The sequence below is a fragment of the Ambystoma mexicanum genome, chromosome 6q (genome assembly GCF_040938575.1).
Source record: "Ambystoma mexicanum isolate Mex_15411 chromosome 6q, UKY_AmexF1_1, whole genome shotgun sequence".
Taxonomy (NCBI): Eukaryota; Metazoa; Chordata; class Amphibia; order Caudata; family Ambystomatidae; genus Ambystoma; species Ambystoma mexicanum.
The window spans coordinates 775680293-775708271 of record NC_090937.1 but is presented as its reverse complement, the minus strand read 5'-3'; the positions used below and the strand labels follow the sequence as shown (position 1 = coordinate 775708271).

Sequence of the window (27979 nt, the reverse complement as noted above, 5' to 3'; positions counted from 1 at the left end):
CCGCCTTCCTATCCCAGCCTCTCCTCCATCCTCCCCTCCCACAGCTTGGGACAGTAACTCTTTTGAACGAGATCCGGTCGCTCTAGAGAGCCAGGCAGTGGAGGAAGTCCCAGCTTCCCAGCGAGGCTTTGGCTTTTACGCCAGGATTTTCGCCATTCAGAAGACGAACCAGGTGGGCCTGAGGGTTGGGCTGGACCTTCCCACCCTCAACCTCTCCTTACCCTTGCAAAAATTCAAGATGGTTATGCCAGCTTTTATAGCGGCGACATTGGACAAGGGAAACTGGATGTGCTCTCTGGATCTGAAGAACGCGTACCTAAACGTCCCAATTTGGCAGCCCCACCGTTCTTTCCTATGGTTCAGGATCATGGGCTACCATTTTTTCAATACAAGGTCCTTCCCTTTGGTCTCAACTCGGCCCCCATGGTCTTTACTAGACTCATGAATGCCGTGGCGAACCTCCTTAGAGCGCAGGGCCTTAATCTACCCATACCTCGACGACAGGCTCGTCAGGGCTACATCTCCGGAAGCGGTTCACCACTCTTCCCATGCCCTCATTAACACACTGCATGATCTAGGCTTCTCGCTCAATCTCAAGAAGTCACAGCTGCAGCTTACTCGCTGACATTCCTGGGCCTCATCTTGGGCACGTGCTCTGAGACCGTATTTCCGTCGGAGGACAAAATCTCGGCCATCAAGCGGGCCACCGCCCCCTTCCTCAGCAGAGAAGTGACCTCAGCATGGATATACCAACATCTCCTGGTTCTTTTGGCAGCTGTCTTAGATGAGGAGGATTCAGCTGCACTTGGCGGCCTCGTGGAACCAGGAGCGGGGCTCTCAATCCGAGATGATCAACGTTCCGCCATCTCTTCACCCAGACCTGACTTGGTGGTCCAGAGACTGCAACCGGTGGACGAGAAAGCCTTTCCGGCCGCCCACTCTGCAGGCCACCATCACCAGATTCCTCGCTTGAGGGCTGGGGAGCCACACTGGACGATCTCTCGGTCCACGGAACCTGGACTCGATGGGAAAAGGAATACCGCATCAATTGGCTAGAGCTTAGGGCCTGCCTACCACTTCTCAGTGGCAAGGTTGTCCTCATCCAGATGGACAACTCGACCAGCATGTACTACGTCAACAAGCAGGGAGGCACCAGATCCCCTCCTCTGTGCAGACTGGTGATCCGCATGTGGAAGTGGGCCCTGGAAAACATTTACCTTACGGCAGTCCACCTCCCGGTGGAATCCATCCTGGAAGCAGACGGGCTCAGCAGGCTGTGAGCTGACAATTAAGAGTGGCAGCTAAACAACATTGTTATTCAGGAGATCTTCAACAGGTGGGGGGTCACGTGGATATCTTTGCCACCTGGCACAACAAGAAGTGTCCCCTGTTCGCATCTTGGCACGGTCAGGGCCCTGGCTCTCTGGGTGATGCATTTCACCTCTAGTGGACCGGCATGCAAGCCTACGCCTTTCTGCCCACTCCCCTGATCCACAGGGTAATATGCAAAATCAAAGACTGTCGCCGACTCCTCATAAGTCTAATAGCAAGGCCATGGTTTTCGGAGCTACTCAGTCTCTCGGAGGTGCCCCTGATTCACCTCCTGACGGGCCCAGCACATCATCTCGCACAGCAGGGGGGCAGAGTCAGAGCATGAGAAACTAGCCCTCACAGTGTGGTACCTAAGCAGGTAACGCTTCGGCACCTTAGCCTCTCACAGGCCGATCTGGAGATCATACAGGGCACCAGGAGCAAAGCTACCAGGGCACAGTACAAAAGCAAATGGACCTGATTCTGCCACTGGGCAGACTCCAGGGGAATCGACCCCTTGGCATGCACTTTGGACGACGTGCTCTCCTTTTCGGCGCACCTCGCTCTTTCAGGCGTGCAGGTGGGCACCTGCCGCACATACCTTGCAGTCATCGGGGCTTACAGGATCTCTGAAGAGGGCATTTTCTCTTCCTCCAACCCTATCGTCAAGAAACATCTGACGGGTCTTGCAAGTATCTGCCCGCCCGTCAAGAGGCCGCACCCGGTGTGGGACCTTAACATAATCTTGGGCGCACTAGCTCTTCAGATGGCTATCCGGACCACTACAGCAGCGTGCAGCGATTTCTACCAAGGAAGAGGATCCTCTAGCTTTGGAAGATGAGCTGGTTATCCCCACCAAGCTCAAGGGAAGACGACTCCGGACTGGATCTTCTCTAAGTCGTTGAAGGGAAGATAGCTCAGGACTGCAGCAGGGCTTCACCGGGACAGGGTAGTTGCAGCAGCCGTCGTTTTCTCTGCTTCTCTATGGTTCCTTGTAGTTCCAGTGGCGAGACTCTGACTTCTAGCCCAAGAGACCTGCCTTTTATGCAAAAAACCCCATTCACACAGCCTGGCTGTCATTCACCCAGCAGGGGGGTTGTCCAGCCCGGACAACTACCCTGGCTAATCATGACAAAGCCTTGAGGAGGGCTTCTGAGCAGAAGCCCGCCAAAAGACAGTGAACAAAGAAGGTGAACCTAGTTTGCCGTGCAAAGTAAAACACAAGAAGGACTTCATCAAAAATAAATGGCGAATAAACCCAACCGGTGCCAAAAGAGAGACTATTTGGTCAAGCGGGTTTATGTTCGAGGCTAATATAATAGCCAAGAACGGTACCACGTTTATCTAATATAATCGCGTTAGAAAAGTTAGGGTAGATACCACTGCCACTAGCCAAGTCTAAATGTTAAGAGCGAAACAATGCTCTAGGAGGTACAGATAAAAAGGGATACGAATTAACCCTTTCCAGTACTCCATAGAAGATGGGGTGTACTGGGTCTGTGGTAGATTGACTAAGTAAAGTTAATGGTAAGTTTACCCTTTTCTGGGGGGCGGTAGTCGCCTCAGAAATGGAGTTGAGGATAGTCTCAAAGACAACCCTGTGCCACGGCACTGAAGGTGCTGTGTGACACACAAAAAGAAGGGGGCTACTGAAGTGGTGTACTTCAGAGTCCACAATCGCAAAAACCGAGAAATACACATGGCAAAACATAGGTAAGAGTGGTTGGAAAAGCTCTTACCAAGTGGAAAAAAAAATAAACTCTAAGTCCAGCAAAGCTGCTGGGGGACTCACTAGGTGAGGGAAATTAGCCATAAATGAGAATTCTCCCTAACACAAGGTAGTCCTGCGGACACACCTGGCATTTTTGCCCAAGGTTCGGTGGGCTTTCCACTTGAACGATGAAATAGTCCTTCCTACGTTTTTCCTCGATCCCAAGGACGAAGCAGAGTGCTGCACTGCCTGGATGTCGGGCTTGCTCTGAAATTTTACTTGGAGAGGACCATCGGCTGCTGCAAATCGGACGCCTCGTTTGTCACTTTTGGAGGCTCAAAACCGGGCTATCATGCCTCGAAGGCTTCCATATCCCGCTGGATGGTCTCTGCCATCAAAGAAGCTTATGAGGGCCAGCATAAGCCGCTCCCGGCCAACATTGATGCCCACGCAGTCAGGGCCAAGGCAACGGCCATTGCATTCCAGCGCCATGTCCCTTGGCAAGTCATAAGCAGGGCGGCCACTTCGGCCTCCCTCTGCTTTCTGCAAGCATTACTGTTTGGATGCCGGCTCTAGATCTGATGCCGCTTTCGGACAGGTGGTTCTCAGGAACCCATTTGCTTAAGGAGGGTCTCCTCTCCAACCTGGGGCTACAATCGGTTGTAATCGCCCATGCAGTATGCAGGAGAGGGGACGGGACGTAAGAGTAGTTACTCTTAGTCCATAGTCCCCTTTCCTCCATATGTCCCACCAACCTCCCCCCTGAAAATACTGGTGTCATTAGGCAATGTTAAATCTTTTGCAGACGTGTCAATGGGGACTGAGGTGTGGTGCTAGAGGGCGTAGTCAGGGCAGCGCATGTTTCCTGGGCCGCACCCCCGCGTGCCTCTAAATGTAAAGGGGAAGAAGGTTTTTCTGGTGAAAAAGGTTGTTTCCCGTCCCTTGGATGGGACGCCCATCCATTATGGAGGAAAGGGGACTATGGACTAAGAGTACGTTAGTCACTACGGTGAGTAACTTGTAATTTTTGTACTGATTCTATAGCCCTCTCCCTCCTAAGATAAGCCTCCCTGCTCTGTCTACGCTAACATATACTCAGGTGGTACAGCCTTCTGCTAAGAGTGGAGTCTTCTACTGCCACAGTTGAATGGTTTTACTAAGACTTCAGAAAAACTGTCCAAACAAACCTACATGGGATTTAAGCCTCGTCAGTCTGTCTTCGTAAACCACCTTTTAAGAGAGGTTTGGCATTACTTTCTTTATGGTTGTTAGGTATGTTAGACACCCCCCTAAGGTTAGTGGTTATACAAAAACTGCCTAAACAGTATGAGAGGAGGTACGTGCTCTATGATTCTCATTATTTTTGTATCTTATTGAAATTATCTTATTAATGACAGGAGCTATTTGAAGTATCTGATTCAAGGAGGAAAACCGTTTTTATTTGGTTATTATGTAATTATTTCTGATTTCTTTTTTTTACTTTAATGGCAAATATGTACAGGATATATGAATGATAGAAATGCTTTTCTTTTTTACATCTTTGTTTTATACATTCACATTAGAGTGTACTAGAGATATTTACTTGTTTTGTTTACACAACTTTTTTTATTTTGCAGGCAGCCACGACACAACAATAAGATTGTGGGATATGGCGGGTGGTAAAACGCATGCCACTTTGACAAATCACAAAAAATCTGTGAGAGCAGTTGTTTTGCATCCAAGACAGTAAGAAATTGTGTTCATCTATAGCATTCTCCACCTGTGTTTTTAAAATTCCATTATGACTATATGTACAGTAATTGTTCAGTTGTTTCTCAACTCTAAGAACTGGCAGACTTGCACATGATAAAATGCCTCTTTCGAATGGATTGTGTCCTCCCACGTATTCCTCATCTTGTGATAAGTCGTTATCTCCAGCTTTGCTGCTTCGGAAAAGAAAATTCTCGGCAGAGGGCGCTGTGCTCGAGGTCGTGGCGTCGATTGTCCCTCGACGAACTCTGTACTCTGTCGACGTCACCGATGGTATAAATAGCTCGAGCCGCGCCCGTTGCTTCAGTTCCGTTTTTCCGATCGCTTTGCAATCGAGAATGGCGCGCTTGAGATTTTCTGTGAAGAAAATGTTGTCTTCTTGACTCCTTCGACACCCAAGACTGGGTTCAAGAAGTGCGTAGATTGTGGATCAAAAATGTCGATCACGGATCCCGACCGAGTTTGTCTCTGGTGTCTCGGTTCAAGTCACCAAACCGACGACTGTGGTTCCTGCCAATCCATGACCGAGAAGGCCCTTCGTGAGAGGAGAGGTAAACTGTCGGTGGGGAGGGAAGCCTCTAAGAAGGATACGTCCAAAAAACATAAAGCGACCGATTCGAAGGAATCGGATCGCCATAGCATTCCAAGAGATCTCGATCTAGGAGTAGATTGAGACACTCTTCTTCTTCCTCCTCCAAAAAAATGAAGAGGAGCCATAGATCTCCCTCATCTTCTGAGTCGACCGAAGAAATTCGATGTCCGACAAAATCTGATTCCCCGAGAAAATGGGAGGAATTTCGTAAAAAGATGATGGAAGTATTCGAGAATGCGGCCCCGATCCCCTCGAATAAATCTCGGAAGAGCCATACCCCTAAAGTCGCTCCATTGGACGACAAAGGGAAGTCTAAAACTACTATGGTAAAAGCCAGTAGTGTCGAGGATACTCTAAAAACTCGAGTCAACGACAAGTCGTCGAGGACTCTTCGAGTCGAGCACCTCTCCGGTGCCACATAAAAAAACATAAGTCGTCGAAGGCTTCGACCACTTCATCGGCGTCTATCGTTTCGGCATCAAAGCAAAAAGCATCCTCGACGCCTGTATCAGTCATCTTCAAAGTCATCAAAGATTCCTTCGACAACTTCGAAGGAATTTTCCATTCCTTTGACGCATATTGTAGAGGAAGAAAGGAGATTTACTCCATTGAGTAGGTCAGACCTTAAGTCCATGTCCTCAATTTATGAGGAATCTGTCTCGGAGGAAGATGAAGTCACTCCTTTCGGAGTTTCATATGGCACAAAACAAGTTCCTGAGGAACTAATTGAGCAAGAGTCTTAAATGAGAGACCTGAGTGATGCTCTACATTCTGCCAGTGGAATCGACACCTCCCCAGAATTAGTTTGCCAGACCTGATCCTACAGAACATGCAGACTCTGGGTACAGGAGTCTTATGACCAGAGTGTTAGGGAGAATTCTCTGTTTAGGCTGAATTTACTAACCTAGTGAGTCCCCCAGCAGCTTTGCTTTTTTTTGGGGTTTAATTTTTTCTCCTGCCAAGAGTGAGACTCTTTTACCCTCACTCTTGGGCATGATTTGAGTGTGTTTCTTTGACTCTCGATGTGTTTAATGGGCTATGGGGTCTTTTACTCCATAGGGCTTCATGGCTTCATGTGTTTTTGTGATGTTACACTGCACCCTCAGTGCAGTAATACAGGGGTGTCGTAGTGACTCCCAAGTATAGACTCCATACCCTGGGACTGACTACTGTCTCCCAGGGCATGTAAAGTCACCATTGACTTTACTAGTCTTGAATTCTGAACAGAACCAGTACAAACCATCATATTGTGGACGTACTGGCTGGGGCAAGTGGATTGCCCCGGGGTCTGTTAGTCGAGGGGGCACGTCTCCGTCCCCCCTGATAGAGTTTTGGCTGGTGGCAGTGGATACTACTTTTTATATTACACCGCGAATATTTCTCTATGGGATTTTCCCATTGTTCGAGGCTACTATCTTTATTTATTTAATTACGATAGCCTCGAACATACCGCCGGTTTATTTAATTAATATTAATTTTCCGGTTGGTATTTTTTGCCAAAACTCGGTTCTAAAACGGCGTTTGTGTTCTCGTCTGTGACTCCAACCCAAGTCGAGCCCTTTGTTCAACTTTTTGGCGGGCTTCTACACAGAAGCCCTCCAAAGTGGTGCCACTCTGTCTGGGGTACTTAGGAGGGATGGAGGGGGATTTAGGCACCCTGGACTGAGTTGCCTAGGCAACTCATGTCCCACTCCGTCCTGATTGGCCCAAGTGGTGAGCCGGCCGGCTCACCACTTAGCATGTTTGAGTGACAGCTAGGCTGAGTGAATGGGGGTTTTCTGCATAAAAGCAGGGCTTTGGGGACTGGAACTTCAGAAGTCGCCACAGGACCTAAGAATCCGACGAGGGAGAAGCTGAGCCGACCTGCCACGACGACACCACCGGTGGAGCCCTGCTGAACCGTCTCACCACTTTTCCCAACGACAGAGGAGATCTCCCGCCGGAGAGTCTTCTTCCTTTGACTGGTGGGGATAACCAGTTTCACCGTCTTTTCGCCTTCCCGCCGCATCTCGTGGCCGCCTTGCCTGTGCCAAGCACCCCGGCAACCGGAATACCACGCTTTACCACGGCCGCGAAATAAAGGGTACTACCTTTAACCGGAAAACTCCACGGCTGGTTTCTTCCCTGGCAGTGCAACGACCTTCAGCTTTCCGCCAAGTCGAGATCTTCTCTTCCCCTGGACGACGCCGAGACTTGCAATCACTGCCAGGAACAACTGCCAGCGCCGGAGGATCCTTCCCACTTAAGGTACCGTGTTCCGCCTGGCTTCCCTTGCCACCGACTGTACGGGGTAGATTTAGCCCCCGGCTTTCGAACCTGGGTTAGCCTGGGACACCCTGGCTAAACTTTTCTAAGCCTCCCTAAACTCTTTTCGAACTCTCTGCAAGACTTTCTAAGCCTAGTGTAACTGTGTGATCTTGGGCGCATTTGTGCTCTGCTCTCTCTAAGAGTGGGCTCAGCCTATGGACTTTGGCTCACAAGTGACTTTTTGCTCTTCTGCCTTGCTAATAGTGTTCCTAGATTTTAGAGTGGTGTACCTTCCATATTCTGTCTTTTTCCCTCCCTTTTTCATAAACTTATTGGAGTGCCATCTATAGTTAAGCGCTCACCTCTGTATGAAAATAAGTGGTGTTAACTAAGACTTATCTGATAAGGAATAAGGGTTGTATATATTATAATAGTAACTGTGTTTAGAGTATTTTACAATAAGAGTGCTGGAGTGTTTCAAACAGTGTTGTTTTTAAATAAATAAGTATATACTTTGATACCAAAGCTCTGGTCAGTGTTTGCTTGTATTATTGTGTCTGAGTGCCTATTGTGTATACTCTGCATACTGCCTAACTCTTCTTGAGGGAAGTCTGACTGCTCAGCCACAGCTACCAGGTAAATCTGGGTGGTACAGACTGCTACCAAGTGGGTTTACTGCTAACACCTGTAGTCCTAAATCTTTTGCAGTGTTCCCTAAGGGAACTGCACAAGTTTCTGCCTAACACTCCAGAGTGATTGAGTATATGGGTTGGGGGTAACACTTCACCCGTTTTTGAACAGGACGACATGACAGATATAATTGTCAGAGGTCCTCAAAAAAGATCCAGTTCTCCCTTTCCACAGGGCTCTTCAGAGGACGGTGGAGAAAAACTGGGTAAATCTTGAGAGCGTTGCTGCTGCAAATAGTAATTTCCCCTAGAAATACAGACCAGCTGGTACGGATCCTGAATATTTAAACAGGCATCCAACTCCAGAGAGTTTAGTTATTCAGGCAGCATCCGTATCAAAACAAACTACATATCCCTCTATCCCTCCAGATAGAGAGGATAAAAAAGTTGATGTTTGGGCCCGTAAAGTTTTCACTAGGCAGCATGGCCCTTGAATCGACAAATGTCACCTGTACCCTGGCCAGGTTTACCCATACCCTGTGGGACTGTATTTCGGTGGCGGCTGATCATATTCCAGAAGGCGAGGAAAGGGAAGGCTTCCTGAATATAGCAGGAAGGAGGCAATGGGGGAATGTCTCCAGTCTGGACTGGATACTGCTGATAGAATCAGCAGATCCATGGCTGCAAGCATTGTGCTACGCAGATTTGCGTGGTTGAGGAAGTCTGGGTTTGCACCAGACGTGCAAGCCAGACTCCTCAACATGCCCTTTGATGGTTGAGGCTGTTTGGCAGTAAGGCTGATGAAAGCCTAGAAAAACTTCAGACCTCGAAAGCGGCATCTAAATCGCTTAGTGCCTCTATGCGCCAGCCTCAAAAACCCTATTCCGGCTCATCTTCCTGGAGGGGTCGTTCTTTTCGTTACTACTCCTCATTTGGTAGAGGAAGAGGACAGGCTTCTCAAAGAGGCAAAAGAAATTTCCCTTGTGGTGCATGAGAAAGAGGTGCAAAATCAGCCTCCGGAGCGGCATCTTTACCCTCAGCCACTCCTGCAGCCGTCTCCGAATCTCTCTGAGACCTTGTTGCACAAAACACCAGTGGGAGGCAGGATCTCTCAGCATCTGAAGGAATGGCGGGGCATTATCTCAGATGCTTGGGCACTGGAAACAGTAGCTCAAGGTTACTGTCTCCCCTTCCAAAAAAGGCCTCGGAATCATCCACCGGGAGCCAACTCTGTAAAAATTCCAGACCTGCTCCTGTTGCAGGAAATTTTAACCCTGCTAGAGAAAGGTGCCATAGAACAGGTACCTGTAGTGAAGAGGAACGGGGTTGGTACTCCCCATATTTTCTCATCCCAAAAAAGGACGGAGGATTGAGACCCATCTTGGACTTGAACAAGTTCCTCAGGAAGGACAAGTTCAAGATGGTGACCCTTTCTCAGATCCTTCAGGCTGTCCAGCTCCAAGACTGGTTGGTATCATTGGACCTTCAGGATGCTTACTTTCATGTGCCAATCCATCCAAAGCACAGAAAGTACCTGAGGTTCTCGATTGGCAACTCTCATTATCAGTTTTGAGTTCTGCCATTCGGGTTGACCTCCGCCCTGAGGGTTTTCACCTAACGGTTGGCGGTTAACTGTTGGCGGTTGTGGCAGCGGGTCTCAGGAGAGGGGGTATTCACATCTACCCATACCTGGACGACTGGTTGATCAGAGCAAGTTCTCTGAAACAAGCTCAGGAACATCTTTCGATCACCTGCCACTTCCTCCACAACTTGGGCTTCTCCCTCAATTTCAAGAAGTCCCATATGATCCCATCCCAAAAGCTGCAGTTTATCGGAGCAGTCTTGGATACTTCCTCGGGAAAAGCCTTGCCCCCCGAGGTGAGAGCTGTTCACATTCTGCAGATGGTAAAACAGTTCCAGAATGCCCAACGTCTACCGGCCTTCGATTTTCTCAGGTTGCTCAGCCTCATGGCATCCTGCATTTTCCTAGTATCAGAGGCCAGGTTGAGAATGAGATCCCTTCAATGGGCACTCAGAACTCGGTGGTCCCAGTTCTCAGGGAATATGTCAGATCTTCTGCAAGTCCTGAGTGCAGTTGCTCAGGATCTTCTATGGTGGGCTTGCAACAACAACATTCTCAAGGGAGAATCTTTTTGGCAACCATGGCCGGAGATAACAGTAGGGACGGACGCCTCACTCACGGGGTGGGGAGCACACACCAACGATCTGACAATCTGCGTCCGTTGGTCTCCATCGGAGTCCAAACTACACATCAACCTTTTGGAGCTGAGGGCAATCAGATTAGCGCTGAAGGCCTTCCTGCCCTCTGTACAGGGAAGGAATGTCCTGATAAAGACGGACAACACAGTGGCCATGTACTACCTCAACAAAAGAGGTGGTGTAGGGTCACTACCACTGTGCATAGAGGCAATGCAGCTCTGGTTCTGGGTAATACGAGAAGGAATCTCTCTATCGGCAGTTCACCTAGCCGGAGAGCAGAACACGGCGGCAGGCAGAGCAGTCTCTCACAAGTGGGAGCTAGCTCAGGAAGTCCTTCAAGAGATCTTCGCCCTTTGGGGAGCCCCTCAAGTGGATCTGTTTGCCACCGTAATCAATCGGAAGTGCGAGCAGTACTGCTCAAGGGAATTTCCTCAAAGAGGAGCTCTGGGAGATGCATTCGTAGTGGAGTGGAATTTTCCACTACTGTACGCGTTTCCCCCAGTCCCCCGTGATTCCTCAAGTAATCAGGAGGTTGAGAAAGTTCAGGAAAACCATGATTCTAATTGCCCTGGATTGGGCCAGAAGGACGTGGTACCCGGACCTTCTAGACATGTCCATCAGCCCTCCAATACGTCTTCCACAAAGAGAGGATCTTCTCTCGCAGGAGGAAGGTCGGGTTCTCCACCCAGATGTCAAGACACTCAACCTTCACGCATGGTTTCTGAGAGGTTGAGATACAAGGATTGGGATCTTCCGGATGACGTAATGGAAGTCTTGCTTTCGGCCAGAAAGCCAGCAACAAAATCTTTGTACCGATGTTGCTGGAACAGGTTTAGTAACTGGTACAGAGATAAGGATGTGGACCCTTTTCAATGTGGCACTCCAGTAGTGCTCTCTTTTCTGTTACATCTAGCCAATCTGGGGCTCCAGATAGGAACAATAAAAGGATACCTTGCTGCGCTGTCCATTTTCAAGTGCACTTCGGAAGAGGTTTCATATTTCAAAATACCATTAATAATTCAATTCTTAAAAGGGCTTACTCACGTATACCCTTCCAGTACCTTTTCATGTCCCAACTTGGGATTTAAATTTAGTACTAAAATGTTTGACTTGCATACCTTTTGAGCCTCTGCACTCCTGTGCATTGAGGCTTCTAACATTAAAAACTGTCCTTCTTGTGGCCCGATCATCAGCCCGCAGGGTTAGTGAACTTCAGCTCTCTCATGCAAACCACCATATACTATTTTTTTATAACAAAAAATAATATTACCAACATGTTATCCTCCTCCTCCTCATTTGGGCAAGGAAGAGGAGAGACTGCATAGACTAGATCCCAAGAGGGCTGTTAGTTTTTACATCTCAAGGATGTCTAAATTACGACAAGATGACCAACTGTTTGTGGGTTATACTGGTCATAAACTGGGCTTATCAGTAACAAAACAGACCATATCTCGCTGGATCATTTTGGCCATAATTGAATGCTACAGATTGGCGGAAAAAGATCCACCAGATGGGCTTCAAGCCCATTCTACAAGGGGAATGGCTACTACTGCCCCTCTAAAGAGGGGAGTCCCGGCAGCAGATTTGTTCAGCTGCAACTTGGAAAACAATGCATCCTTTCATCAAGCATTACTGCTTGGATACTGCCTCCTCCAATTAGGGGTTATTTGCCAGGGCAGTTCTACATTCTGTCCATGAAAACTGTAATTAGTACTCCCACCTCCAAAATCGCCACTGCTATGGGAGTCTATCACAAGATGAGGAATACGTGGGAGGACACAATCCATTCGAAGAACAAGTTACTTACCAACTTTAACGTTCTTTCGACTGGATGTTCCTCCCACGTATTCCTCATCGACCCTCCCATCCTACCCCACAGTACAGTTTACGTTTTCTTACTTACCTCTCAGGAAGAAGGTAACAGTCATGGGGCACGCCTGGGTGTTCCTCCTATATGTTCATCGAAAAAAACGGAACTGAAGCAACGGGCGCGGCTCGAGCTATTTATACCATCGGTGACGTCGACAAAGTACGGAGTCCGTCGAGGGACAATCAACTCCACGACCTCGAGCACAGCGCCCTCTGCCGAGAATTTCTTTTTTCGAAGCAGCAAAGCTGGAGAGAACGACTTATCACAAGATTTGGAATACGTGGGAGGAACATCCAGTCGAAAGAACGTTACAGTTGGTAAGTAACTTGTTCTTTGCAACACAAGTTCAACTTCCGAGCATTCCCGAAGTGCGCTCAGTTAGTTTCTTATTATAGAGTTCTCAAATTTCCCTCATTTCCTAGGGAATTTTCCCCCCAATTTATAACACATCTACACAGATTCTGTTACATTTATCAAATGTATTTAAACTTCATCTTATTTTCTTTTGTATTTTGTAATACCACAAATGCATCCACTGCTTTAGCAGATGCATGTTGTCTCAGTTCCTGCTTAACAATAAATACTTAGTCAAGGCATTTTTGTATTCCAGAAGGGTATTTTTGTATTCCAGAAGGGTACAAGCCTGCAAACCAGTTGTAGATGGCCACATAGTGAGGAGCCCTATAGTTTGACAAGCCAATAGATCGTTGTGTACTACTATGACACTGAAGATCACTTGCACCAGGGGTGTCCACCTGACCTTAGATACCCAATCCCAGTCCCGTCCCCCATAGAAAGTATACCTGGATGTTCCTTTTAAGCCTATCCCATCCCCATGTTTTCTTATTTTGCCACATAGCATGACGTCAGTGATGAGACATTTTTGGTATAAAGCTGTGTTTTTTTTTTTTGTAAAATGGTTGAGAGTAACTGTGCGACGTCGGATGATGTCCGCTGCACTCCCTGGTCTAAAGAATTGTTGTTAAAACAGCCAAGTTTTGCCAACTTCCTGAGTCAGTCTGAATATTGATGTATGAGTAAAATCTGCATCCCCATCCATCTCAGATACTGTTACCTCGTCTTAAAGGACCACCTCGGGTTCAAGCCAAAACCCAATCAATGTAGGTGGGTGAGCAGTCAAGGCTAAGTCTCAGGAAAAGTGCATCGAGGGCTACAGTGAGTCCACAGAGAAACACCAATAATTCAAGTTAGTCAGTAAGTGTATGAAAATATAACTATTAGGCATTCTAAATATACTAAGAGTCAAAATATCACAGGTAAGTAAGGTAATGAAAACCCAGACATCACATATATACACATTCACCTTTAGAGATGATCGATCTCATATTCCATTAGTCAACAGGTAAAAAGTTCATGTTTGGTCAATAGAGCCTGTCTTTTGCTCCTTTGAAGGGCAAGCAGGGATCTGTTCGTCAGCGTCTTTTAATTCCGCTCATGGGCAAGAATCATCAAAGTTTCATCGAAGATTCCAGAAGGCCATTGGGCCTACACCGCATGCCGGACCATGTCGGAGGAGCAAAAGGGAGGCTCCCTCTTCAAGCTCAGCTCCAGCTGCAGATTGAGAAACATGTTTGTAGAGGACAACCCCCTCCAGTGCATCTACGGTCTCCATCCGGACCACAGGGAAGCGGATTGTGAAATCTGCATTGGTTTTTCCAAGCAAACTGTCAAGGATTGTCACAGTAGGTTGGCGGTGTGGTTCAACGCCAAGGCCTCTACCCTGTGCGGCAAGCAGGGGCATACCTCACCCAGAACCGGCTGGTCCGAGATTCCGACTTCTAAGTCCTTTGAGGGCGCTCCATCCGTGGGGGCCAAAGAAAAGGCCAAGCACAGCAAGTCTGTTGCCATCTGGGTATGCTGCACAAGCGGGTCCCGCGGTGGTCAGGACATGCTAATCTTCACCATCTGCCTCCATCTCCAGTCATCACTCCAGCTCCTCCTCGAAGAGGAAATCGGCTAACCCAGGGAAGCTGCGGGAGAAGCCGGAGAAGATTCAGGCAAAGTCATCCTCGACGATTGGTGGCGGCCCCCCTCTCGATGAGGGTCTGGGGGGAGGGCTGACCCTGTCCAGGGCGCCCCGGCGGTGCCCAGAGTATCCCTGACCCCGAGGCGGGAAGCCTCGGCCAAGCCAGTGGAGAAGATTACGTAGAAGAGGATGCCATCCCCAAGCCCAAAACCAACCCCTCAGGATGCAAAAAAGAGGGGGGGGTGGGGGAAGAGGCCTCAACCGTGCTCCAGGGCACGGATATTTCTTCCTCTGATGAGGACGTCCTGGTGTCTGTCCACACGGTCCCGGAGGACATGAGGAACGACGACTGTGGATACGCCGCGGGGGAAGACGGGAATGCCGCCAACGACGTGGGCACTGGGCCCAGCAAGCGTATTCCCGCCACCTCGTAGGGACATACCGTTCGACATCTTCTCAACCCTCCACACCCTGGTGTCGGAAATCCAGAAGAGGATGGCAATGACGTCGGCGGCCCCTGGGACACTGGGCCCGCCGCCGGAGATACGGCGACGGACACCACAACGACGGACACGGACGACAATGGCATCTCTCCACTGTTGAGGGCTTCTCCCCCGGATGGAGTGGGGTCGTTCCATGCCATGGTCGCTGGAGCGTCTGAACTCCTCCAGCCGACGCCAAAAGAGACCAAGAAGGAAGATTTCCTATATCAACGGCGGGAAGCCAAAAGGAAGACCATTCCGGTAGTGCCTCTCCTGGATGACATTTGGGACGAAGGCCTGGCACTGATGAGAAACCTGGCCTCAACCCCGGCAAAGAGGGATCGGCTGGAGAAAAAGTATGCACCGGCGTCGGGACCCAAGTGCCTACGTTAGCAGCCTTCCCCGGACTCAGTGGTCTTGGCAGCAGCGAGGAAGAAGTCATCTAACCCACTCATCTTCAGCCTTCGTTCTCCCAGACGGCGAAGGGAAGAAGTCGGATGCCAAGGGTAGGAAAGTGCTCTACTTGGCGGCAATGACAGTCAAGGCAGCTTTCGTGCTTGCAATCCTGGCCAGATACGACGGGGAGCTGTGGTATAAGATGGCCCCGCTACAGGACTTTCTACCCGACGACAAGCGGGTCGAGGTGCTTGAGATCCTCCAGGAGGGCAAGGTGGCATCGGATCATGCCATCACTGTGGCCCTGGACATCGCGGACACGGGGTTCCAATATATGGGGAACAGTGTCTGCCTCCGTTGTCGTGGCTGCTTGAAAGCTGCCAACTTTTGTCAGGAGGTCCAGACGAGGTTGCTGGAAATGCCCTTTAGGGATAACATCTTTGGGAAGTCCGTCGACGAATCATTGCAGGCCATTATGATGGACATGGAGACAACCCATGCCCTGGGCGCTCTTCAGCAGCATCGCCCGTCCTTTCGTACCTCTGGCAGATCATCGAAAGGCTTTGGCAGAGGGTCCTCTTCATATAGTCAACCCTCCCGATCATGACCCAGGACGCCTACAGAAGCTGTTCCAAGGCGTTCGGTGGAGGTGGCTGATGTCTCTCCCAAGCCGGCACGCAGGCCCCAAAGCAGGATTGATCCGACCAGGACTTCGGGCCCCCACCCATGCACCCCCGTTGGAGGCCGGCTGGCAGACTTCGTCAGCGAGTGGGGGAAAAGATCTCCACCTACCGATGGGTGCTCGCCGCTCTTCCCCCATGGACACTCTAGAGTTCCAACAAAGGTGTCAGCGGATACCACTGGTGGCCCGACAGGAGCAGCACATCCCCCAGCTCCTGCAGGAAGTACGGGCCATAAGAAAAGGGGCGATAAAGCTGGTTTCAAAGCAACTCCGGGGCTCTGGAGTCTACTCCAGATACATCTTGGTCTACTCCAGATACATTAGCAAACAATGGGGCAATTTCTATAAATTGACAGGGTATTGCCCTTAGATAAGTAATATTCACACAAAAGGTTAGGCAACACACAACTGTGTAAGAGCTACTAGCCACCACCTGAAAACCCAAAGCTAGGTCCAGATAGTAAAACCAAACCCAAAGAGAAGATTTTATTTACTTTACTGTGGGGCGGACTCAAATCTATTCATAAGAAGAATAGAACAAGGTTGTGACTGAAGACAGGATAGAGCAAAACAAGGGTACTATCCCTGCCTAAAGTGCACTCTTGGCTAGATTGCGGTGTTACGCCTGTCCTATTAGTGACAATATAAGAATAAGATCACCACTTCTGATATGTAATGCGTTCAACCTTGAGAGTCCCAACCCACTCTCTTCCCGATTGGTTTGAATCTGAAGAGACTACCAGTAAAACCAGGGAAAGGAAAAGAGAGAGTCAACCTAGGGAAGTGAAGAGAGTCAATTTTTCTCTTCAGATGTGGCATCTAATGGGATAGACAATTTTTAATAGCCCATTGATTGTCACACTGCTCCTGGGGTACTCAAATATAGAAATGACACAACTTAGGGAAATAGGATAAATTCCCAATCCCGAAAACACACACAAAGACAATACAATCACCACTTCCCATGTGGAGTCAACTTTTTGCTCATGGAAAAGTGGGACAATGTAAAAAAGTTTGCTCAAAACTAAAATGGGGGCAAATTGGAGCCCTTTTAGATGATACAAACACGTCGACCGGTTTCAGTGGCTTGGGTTTAGTAACGCCACATTCATCAGGACAGTCTGTTCCTCACAAGCTGGTGCATTTCATTGTACAACAACCAGTTTAATGAGGAAAATGGTTAAAAACAGTAGATGGCATGGTACATTACCACCCTGCAGTAGGTGTCATGGACCTGGAACAGTCTGGGAAGGAACCTGTGGAATCAAAAAAATGAACCACAGTTACTAGGAGGCTGCTAAATTCCACATATTGGATTTAGGATGGCACAACACTGGTTTGCCAACCAAAACAGACACACCCCCATGGCTGTCGCACAACACCACCTCATTTCCCAATCTCGATATAAAAGTCTCATCTCTTTGGTGTCAAAGAATGCCACCTGCATTTGTTAGCCACAATGTTATTTAAAAAAGAGTGACCACAACATGTGTGATAATTCTAACGATGGTAAGGAATACTCATGAACAACTCCTGAGATTGTATTGACAACAGAGGGATCTCAACTCACCCTTGATGTTCACTCCCTTTTGTTCTAAAGAATGGTGTGCCACAAATTAGTGCCCAACTTTTACTGTCCAGTCCACATGTGATGCATCTGTGAATAATTACAAGATTTATTTTCAAGTACACTGAATTTCAGAAGCTCTCAGTTTAGAGCGATCACAGTTTATATCGTATGGGCAATTATTTAAGGGCAAAGATGTAAGGGGGACAAAGAATCATAAGGTCCCAGACAACAAATGCAAGATTGCTTTGTATTGGTAAAATCTGCAGTCAAGGGAGGGGGATAAATACAACTGATGGATTATCCCAAAGGCAAAATAGAGCATTCAAAACATCCCTGCAGTCAAGAATCTTCACACATACTTACATGGAAAGTACATAACACGGGCGCCTTTTTGTCAAGGCGTGGCGCTCTGCATAAGCGCGTCTATCCCCTGTAACTCTAATCTCCGTGTGTTAAGTAGGAGAAAAGGGGGCGGCAGCCTTTCCTTCGCATGTCACGTGACTCGCATTCGCGTGTCACGTGTGCATGCCGCTGCCTCCGTATTGGCTAATTCATGTCTATTGATGTCACGTGACATCCACGTGTCACGTGCTCATGCGCCTGCCTCTGTATTGGCCGGCTCGTTCTCGGTCCAGCAACGCTTCCTGCAATGCGCGCGCACACTTTTGTACGATGAGGTCAGGCGGGAGCTCAGCCAGGCATCTCACGCATGGCTGGAAAGACGCCCCTCCGGTGTATGCGCCATGCCGCATACGCTGCAAATAGGAGGGGGGTGCCCGGACCCAGTCAGGCACCACATATTGGACCCTAACACTGGGTCACTCACGTGCTCAGACTGCACTCAATCACAGCCGACCCAAAGGGAACCCCATCCCCAAAGTGTCACCTCGAGGGAAAGAAAAAAGGTTCATATTGAAGTACATAGGAGAAATGTACATTCACAGGGAACACACAGTCTAACATCCTATGAGTCTTGGCACACCACCAGAGCATCTTCATGGTGATTTAGATATCAATCGTTACTCACAGGTGTTTACATAAATGGCTCAGGGCATCATGGCCAAGGAATGCCTGGGTATATTTTCATTGAGACCCACTTTATCGGTTTTTAAACGGAAAACCCATTTTTGTTCCCGCTTTAGTAAAAGGAGACTCATATCCTCTCCTCTTCTGGGACATTTTACCTTTTCTATAATGGTCCACTCAATTTCAGAGGCCAGGTGTTTGAGCCTCTGAAAGTGGTCCACCATGGGGGCATTCTCCCGGTGAGTTCTAAGACATGATGGATGTTCCTGGATGCGTTTTTTAATTGGCCTTGTAGTCATACCAATATATTTTTATCACAGGGGCACCGTATCATGTAAATCACATTTGATGTGTTGCAATTCGGAAAAACAAGTTGTTTCCATGGTGTCTTTAGACCAAGGTCTAGTGTTTTGGTGCGTTTTGTAAGACTACATACATTGCACTGGCCACATGGTGTATGTCCTTGTGGGGAGGTGTTGTTCCACAGGGTAGTTTGCCCTGTCGTCTCCTGGGCTGGTGTATATGAATGTATTAAGGTGTCCCTCAGATTTTTTCTTTTTTTCATGGCAAATCGGGGTAATGGCAAATTGACCTGCCCGACATTGAGTATAGGCCATAGCTTAATGATTTCCCTTTTAATCAAGTTGATTTTATTGGAATAGCTAAAGACTGCTGTGATCGTACTGTCTCCCACCGGTTGTGTTTTTTGTTGTAGAGTTAGATCCCGTGGGAACATCTACTGTTTTTAACCATTTTCCTCATTAAACTGGTTGTTGTACAATGAAATGCACCAGCTTGTGAGGAACGTAGACTGTCCTGATGAATGTGGCGTTACTAAATCCAAGCCACTGAAACCGGTCGAAGGTGTTTGTATCATCTAAAAGGGCTCCAATTTGCCCCCATTTTAGTTTTGAGCAAACTTTTTTACATTGTCCCACTTTTCCATGAGCAAAAAGTTGACTCCACATGGGAAGTTGTGATTGTATTGTCTTTGTGTGTGTTTTCGGGATTGGGAATTTATCCTATTTCCCTAAGTTGTGTCATTTCTATATTTGAGTACCCTAGGAGCAGTGTGACCATCAATGGGCTATTAAAAATTGTCTATCCCATTAGATGCCACATGGTTCGTTCTGAAGAGAAAAATTGACTCTCTTCACTTCCCTGGGTTCACTCTCTTTTCCTTTTCCTTTCCCTGGTTTTACTGGTAGTCTCTTCCGATTCAAACCCATCGGGAAGAGAGTGGGTTGGGACTCTCAAGGTTGAACGCATTACATATCATAGAAGTGGTATTCTTATTCTGTCACTAATAGACAGGCGTTGTAACACCGCAACCTAGCCAAGAGTGCACTTTAGGCAGGGATAGTACCCTTGTTTCGCTCTACCCTTCTGTCTTCAGTCACAACCTTGTTATATTCTTCTTATGAATAGATTTGAGTCCACCCCACAGTCAAATAAAATCTTCTCTTTGGGTTTGGTTTTACTATCTGGACCAACTTTGGGTTTTCAGGTGGTTGCTAGTAGCTACTCCAGATAAAGAAGACCTCAAATCCCAAAAATTGAGGATGGTCCCGTTGCAGTATGTGCTCGGCCAACTGAAGAAAGGAGACTTCTTGACGTCGCTGGATCTGGAGGACTCTTACGTCCATGTCCCCATTCACGAGAAGCATCAGAGGTTCTTGCGCTTCATAATACAGGCAAGGTAATACCAGTTGAAGGCACTTCCCCTCGGATGGAAGTCGGTGCCCAGGGTGTTCATAAAGTGCCTGGCGCCAGTTGTGGCCCTTGTGCGTCTACAAGGGATACATGTGTACCCATACCTCGACTGGCTCATCCATGCCAAGTCAAGGGAAGTAGCCATCGTACACACAGGGAGGACTGTCCGGCTGCTAACGGTTCTGGGGTTCTCCGTCAACTATCCAAAATCCTGTATACCATTGCAGGACATGCTATACCTGGAAGCCAGACTCCAGTCTCCTGCCTGGCGGCCCCCTTGGAAGAAAACCTCACTCGGCAGGGAGCTGCGCTCTTGCCACGAGTGGGAACTTTTACAGGATGAAGTTGACAGCCTATTCCTCAGATGTGGCAGACCCCAGATCCATCCATTGGGACAGCGACGAATACCAAATGCCAGAAATTCACCAGCAGGTCCACCAGCGAGGGAGCATGGGGGACACATTTTCCTTCCTGTGGGAAGGTATGTTCCTGTATGCTTTCCCTCCGTTGCCTCTCCTGCTGCTAGTTATCAATAAACTCACAGTGCTGATGCAGGATGATCCTCGTCAACCCGGCGTGGTATAGGTAGATTTGGTACCTGGATCTTTTCAGCCTATCAATGGCGCCCCTGGTCAAGCTGCCGGTGGTCGCGGATCTGCTGCCAAAGAAGAAGGTGCAATCCTACATCACGATCCAGGATCGCTGAACCTGAAGGCTTGGCTCCTGCATCCTTAAGCGTTTGAAGGGTATGAGCTGCTGGCGGACTGCAGGGTGGGTCCTTGCCAGGGCCATAGCGTCGACTCGAACACAAGTGGAAACCTTTCGCGATGTGGTGCTGGACGCAGAAGATAACCCCTCTGAGGGTCACCTTATGTGGAGTGCTGGAGGGATATTGGGTAACCCCTTTCTCATTCTAAATGTAACATTTATGTTACAAGGACACAATTACCTTTTTAATGGCTGGTGGCAGTGAACCTTTTAACTAATTTGGTGCACCTTAACTGCGGGCTATTTGCACAGCCCCGGTAAAGGCAACCATGGGTGCTCATTTTTACCAAAATGCCCCGGTCGTCTTTTTGTGGCCATTTAGTTGTCCTTGCTTGTTCATTCCCCTGACATCCAGGGTTGGAAACTCCTTTTTTTTTAACTTTATCTTCGGCGGGAGTGCCTGTGTAGGCAGGAACCGAGGGAGGAGTCGCAAACACTGCAGCCCTTTGTCTTCCAGCCTGCCTGTGAGAATCCAGTTCAAACTGGGCGACTGGCTTTCTTGAAAGGATTGCCAACCCCCCAAGTTTGAATGTTGCAAGGCTGTTTGATTGGCTGGGTTCCTGCATAAAATTCCTATCCTGGAATCTGAAGAGGTAGTCGACCACTGGAACCAAAACCGAAGAGGTAGATGGAAATCCGATTTCCAGTACCGCGAACCATCTGGCGATGCACGGGATTACAACTTTCGAATCTCGCTTAAACTTCTTGGCCTTCCTGCTGGATTTTGAGAGGCACGATTCAAGTCCGACATGTCCCCTCACCAGAGTGCTGGACCTTACAAAGGGCAGACATTCGACCAGCGATATTCTGTCTTCTCCTGACTCCTGAAAAAGGCGCCAAATCCACAGAGCCGCAACCAGCCACGAAGAAACACTTTCCTGAAGCATTCTGTGTTGATCCCTGCCAAATAAGCCCATCCAGGGTCCTGTCTTCTCTCCTCCTGACAAAGAACGCAGTGCCTCAGTTTTTGGCTGCAGATCCTGAAGTCCCTTTTTTGGCATCCCCTTCTATGCTAAGTAGTCCCTGTGAGGAACATCTTGTTTAGAGCCTTCCCCGTTGTTAGGACTGATTGTTCTATACTCTGGCCTGGTGGACAGATGTATAGAAGGCCAACCTATATTGTGACGGGGACAACTCTGAGGAGCTGTAGCCAAACCAGTTCAAGGTAGCAGTGACGAGGGTCTTGGCTAAGTCTCAAGAGGTGGTAAGCTTGTAAAGGGTCCACAATAATTACACACAATGGGAATCACAGATTACACCTAGACAGTATGTATAAAAATGTAGTTATGGCCGAATATCACTGAGCAATTTACTAGGAACAGTTACAAATATTGCACAAAACTAATAGATTACATATATACAGTCACTGGTTGAGGGCATAATGCAAATCAAACCCCTGCAAAAGAAAGTACAGATTAGATTATGCACCAGTGGTCCACAGAGAGTTACCCCTAACTTCAATTGTCCTTCCCCAAATTGTCTGGGGTCTTATGCCCAAAGGTTCAGAAAAGTTCCAATAAAGTTAGTGAAGCTGTAAGAAAATGAAGGTAGGGTCGCTGGGGTCCAATGAACAGTTCCAAGGCTTAGAGGACAATGTTTTCTAACTAATAGAAGTTTCCCCAACTTTCGGAAGGCTTGTGCCAGCAAGCTATGGTAAAACCAAAGTATAGTAATAGTTTAGTAAAAGTTGGGGAAACTTTTAAAGGGAGTTTAGGGGCAGGTAAGAACTGTAACTTACCCCCTGCCCCCGTACTCCGATTCTTCTCCAGACTTGGCAGGTGGATGGAAGAGGGTCTGAGGTTGTTTTTCCCACCGTCCGTTGCAGTCCTCGATTTGCAGGGGTTGCCGGTTTGAGTTGATCTCAGGTTGGTGTCTTTCGCTGGTGCAAGGACTCTAGGATGAAGAATGCAGCAAAACCTATAGCAGGAACACTCTCAGGGCTGGACCAGGGTCAAGTAAGTGATTTCGGACAGTGGTCACCGCTGCACGGCAACACAAAGTGCCTTGCTTGCCATGGTCAGACTTTCCCTCCTTTCTCGGGTCCCCTCGAAGCTAGGACGCAGAGGTAAATCTTGTAGGACAAGCTGAGGATCCCCAAAGTTCCAGGTCGGGACTTGAGCAGCGACGTCGGCAGCATGGTAGCCCAAACTTGGAGCTGGTCAGCCTCAGGACGGTCCCAAGATACTTCTGAAGGCTCATCTTCGCAGGGTACCGAGCAGACGTCCGGAATGGATGTTCTCTCCACTCCAAGGGTCTCAGCTCCCTCGCAGGACTGCTGTAGATAATGAGCAAGACTGGGCTCCACCAGGACAGCAGCAGTTGGTCACCAGGCCTCCTTCAGTCGAGTCTCTTCACGGGTCTCACAGCTGGACAGACGTCTTGAGTCCTTCGGGCTACTCCAGGATCTCTGAAGAATGGGTGCAGGGGGTCTTCTTCTTATCCTAAAAGAGCCGCAACTCCCACTAGCAGGACTAGTCCACACACCCCAGCAGTGGTCCAATCAGGACCACTGGCGGGAACATTCATGCATATCACTCAGAGACCAGTTTGTGGATTGGGAGCAGACAGTCCCAGCCCGGCTAAGCTGCGAGAGAAGCCAAGGGCTAAGGAAAAAGTGGCCAACCTGCCCAAGAATGTCCAGGTGGCACAGGAGAAGTCTTAGTCAACGATTGAGCTGGTAGCAGCTGCTCAAAAAGTCGAGGAAGGGGCTGACCCCGTTAAGGTAACCCCTACTGCGCCAAAGGTCTCTGCCTCTGAGGTGGGAAGCCTTCACAGTGACTGTGGCAAAGCTGGCTGGCATGCCGAAGAGGATGCCGTCTCTGAGCCGGGCTCCGACCCCTCGGGGGTCCAAAAAGGGGTGGGGACGAGGAAGTCCCGGGCCAGCCCCATGCAGTGACCCAGGCCATGGAAGTGTCATCCGCGGACTAGGACCTGGAGTCCCTGCACACGGTCCACAAGGATGACTGCAGCGGCAACGTCGGCGGTGCAGTAACTAGCACTCCAATCACGCCATCTCCGCCAAGGGATGTATCCCTGGACATACTATCGACCCAGCACACTTTGGTGTTTGAAATCCAGAAAAGTAGGCCGTAAACCCTGGTTCCTGTGTCCTCCGGCTAAGAAGAGGAAGCATCATCCGGCGCATTCGCATCGGGTGCCCTCTTCCCCCGGTGGACCACGATACGGAGACAGACGCGGCCATGGCGACGACAGACAATATAGTCACAGCGGGCGATCTCCGCAGCCAGGAGCGTCCCCTCCGAAGGAGGTGGGGTCGTTCCATTCCATGGTAGCCAAAGCTTCTGACATTTTCCAGTTTACGCCTGAGGAGACCAAGAAGGAGAGTTTTCTGTACTAGAAGCAGAAGGCCAAAAAGAAGACTATCATGGCAGTACCCCTGTTGGATGACGTGTGGGAGGAGGGCCCGGCCAAGCGTGATAGGCTGGAGAAAAAGTACCGGGTGCCGAGTTCGCCCCGAATCGCCTATGGTCTCAGCCATCGCCAGACTTTGTATCGGCACCTGCAAGGAAAAGGTCGTTGAACTCTCCCTCTTCCTCCGTCCCCCCGGACAGCGACGGGAAGAAGTTGGATGCCATGGGAAGGAAGGTTATCTACATCGTGGCATCAGCCATCAAGGCGGCCAAGGCACTGGCGATCATGGCCAGGTACGACAAGGAGCTGTGGTACAAGCTGGGCCCAATTCTGGAGTTCCTCCCCGACAAGAGGGTGGAGGCGATGGCCCTCTTCCAGGAGGGAGAGGTGGTTTCGGACCATGCCATTACAGTGGCACTGGAAATCGCTGACGCAAGTTTCTGGCAGATGGCTAACCGTGTCTGCCTCCGTCGTCTTGGGCTCGCTCCAGCAACCCTGTTCTTCCTTTCGCTCCACTGGAGGAAAGTCGAGCAGATTGACAAAAGGTTTCTCCTCGTACCGCCAGCCCCCCAGGTCCACGACCCAGAAGGCCTACAGAGTCTGTTCTCCAGCATGGGGTCTGGCATGGATTCACATGCTCATGAATATTCCCTGTCAGGCTGGGAATCCTCGGTAAAGAAAAATCAGTATCGGTTTCGTTTCTGATCTGTCTTTCTTAGTAGTAACCAATCACTGGTCTCTGGGTCATACTGCCCCCAGTCAATGACTGCCCTCTCCCTAAGCCCCGCCCCTGGCAGCCATCCTCAGATTATTACCGCACGCTCAAGTGTTGGGAGTCCTCGTGCTATAGCTCTCAAGCTTTTGCTGCGTTTTGCTCATTTTTCGGTTTAATCGAGCCTCAAGCGCCACCGTTTCTACATCCGATCAACGGGGACCCGTTTTGGATTTATCTACGCCCCTCAAGGGTAAAGTTTGCGTCGAGTTACGCTTCTTGGAGGATTCCAGAAGTTTCTGAGGCCTACCTCGTGGACGAGAAGAACATGGCCCAGGAGAAGGGAAGCTCGACTCCTGGCAAACTGTTCAGGATCTGCCCTGGATGCGGCCTACAAAATATGTTCAAGGAGGACGAGCATTCGAAATGCCTTTACTGCCTCCACGAGGACAAAACGCACGTGGAGAAGGACTCTGCGTTTTGCTTTAACATGTCGGATCGGACGATGAGGGATCGCCGGACCAGTGTCCAACTAGTTGGAAGGCAAGAGCCCAGCAGGTGAGAAGAAGTCGGAGCAGTCTTCTAAGTCCTGTGAGGGCGCCCCGGCGACGTGGGCCCAACAGAAGGCAAAGTACTGCGAGTCTGCGGGCTCCTCGGCTGCCAAGCAGGGCGCACCTTCATCGACGCCATCAACCGCGAGCCAACGCTCTGGCTCGGGGAGGAGAAAATCGGAGAACCCGGCTAAGATTCTGGAGAGGCCCTGGTCGATCTTGGAGGAACCGGCCGAGGCGGTGACCTTCCCCCTAAGGTGAAGGACTCAAGCGCGCCCAAGGTGGTAAAGGCCTCGATTTACCCGCTATCGAGGGAGTCGCTGCGGCCCTGGCGAAGCCTGCGGAGGCTATCACAGTGGAGGCGACCTCGGGGCCCAGAGTTTCCTTGCCACCGCAGAGGGAATCTTCTTTTAGGCCCATCGAGAAGACCCCCGTGAAGACCCCGGTGGAAAAAGAGGGGGGGACGGGCGGTGGCTGTCACGGACACAACCTCAGAGGAGGAACTGACCGAGAATTTGGAAGAGGCCCAGCCCCACGGGAGGAATCCCGAGGAGGGGGACGATGAGAGCGAGAGTGGCAACGACGACTAGGTTCCCGTGGAGGAACAACCGTCGCTACCGGTACGCCCGTCGCAACCCAAGCCTCAGGACAACTCGGCGGCCATTTTGACGGCAATTCAAGCCTTATGCACGGAGATAAGGACGAGACTGCCCCTACCCCCGACGGATGACCCAGCTGTACCGGGTCCGTCGGAAAGCCCTCCGAACAAGAGGAGGAGAATTCATCCAGTGCCCTCACGGCCTTCTCAGCCTTTGTCACCTTCCATGATCCCGAGGGACGACACGGGAACGGACACGGCCACGACGGGGATGGATGATCCCCGTCGACGAGATTGGCTCCTTCCACGCCATGATTGCCAGGGCATTCGAGCTTTTTCAACTCTGCCCTGAGGAGAAGGAAGGCTTCCTCTACCAACGGCGCGAGGACAAAAGGAAGACTGTCCTCGCAGTGCCGTTGCTGGATGACATCTGGACATCAAGAACCTGTCCACGACACCTGCCAAGTGGGACCGGTACGAGAAGTACTGGGTCCCCGACTCCGCCCCGTTGTGCCTTAGGGCGCAGCCGACCCTGGATTCGGCCGTCTCAGCGGCGGCCAAGAAGAAAGCTGAGGGGGGCTTCGGCTTCATCCTCAACTTCCACACCGGACAGCGAGGGAAAGAAGCTGGACGCCGTGGGACGAGTCATCTCGTCAGCGGCGACGACGAAAAAAAAATACCATTGCCGACTCACTCAGCAGGGAGCTGTGCTTGTGCCACGAGTGGGAACTACGCCAGGATCAAGTGGATCATCTCTTCCGGCGATGGGGCAAACCCCAAATCGACCTGTTCGCGACGGCGACGAACTCCAAGTGCCAGAGGTTCGCCAGCAGGTTCCCCCAGCCGAGGAGCATGGGCGATGCTTTCTCATTCCCCTGGGATGGCCTGTTCCTGTATGCGTTCCCGCTGTTGCTGCTCAGGCTCATCAACCAACTCGAGAGGTCCTGGAGCAGGGTGATCCTCGTCGCACCGAGGTGGCCGAGACAGATATGGTTCCTGCACCGTCTGGACTCATCGGCGTCCCCATCAGTCAAACTGTCAACGGACGCAGATCTTCTCTCCAGAGAAGGAGGCGCCATTCTTCATCACAACCCGGAGTCGCTGAACTTGCAGGCCTGGCTCCTGCAGCACTAGAATTTGGAGGGTACGATATCCCGGCTGACTGCAGAGAGGTTCTTGCAAAGGCCAGGGCGTATTGAACTCTCAAGTGCTACGGACACAAGTGGAAGAGGTTCTCTGTCTGGTGCCGTGCACAGAAGATTAACCCTCTACGGATTACAGCCCCTCAAGTGCTACCGTACTTACTGTCGCTGGCCAAAGCTGGACTAGTTCACGCTTCCATCAAGAGGCATCTGGCAGCGAATTCCCGATACACCAAAACTGCAGGACGGTCGTCCCTGTGGTCTCATCGCCTGGTGAAGGAGTTTATGAAAGGACTGTTCCGTTTGTTCCCGCCAGTTAAGGCTCCAGCCCTGGCGTGGGAGCTGAACATGGTGCTGACAGGCTCATGGGCCCGCCATTCGAGCCCTTGCATTCGGCTCCGTTGAAGTTCCTGTCGTGGAAGACGGCATTCCTTGTGGCCATCACCTCTGCATGACGCATGGGAGAGATTTGGGCCCTTTCCTGCAAGCCTCCATACTTGACTTTCCACGAGACGAGGGTGGTGCTGAGGACGCACCCCTCCTTCATGCCCAAGGTGCCGTCAGACTTCCATCTCAACGAGCCCTTGGTGTTACCAGTCTTTTTCCCGTCGCCTTCGTCGCCGGCCGAGAGGACTTTGCACTCTCTGGATG

The 27979-nt window shown here is 49.9% G+C and overlaps 1 protein-coding gene across 3 annotated transcripts in view; it reads left to right on the top strand.

Annotated features, from left to right (window-relative positions):
* The window catches only part of PLRG1 (pleiotropic regulator 1), a 427106-nt gene that overhangs the window by 281898 nt on the left and 117229 nt on the right, over nt 1-27979 (top strand). For all 3 annotated transcript variants that reach the window (XM_069631306.1, XM_069631305.1, XM_069631307.1), the window contains one exon: nt 4639-4747. In XM_069631306.1, coding sequence (XP_069487407.1) covers nt 4639-4747 — 109 coding nt within the window. The remainder of the gene's footprint in view (nt 1-4638; nt 4748-27979) is intronic.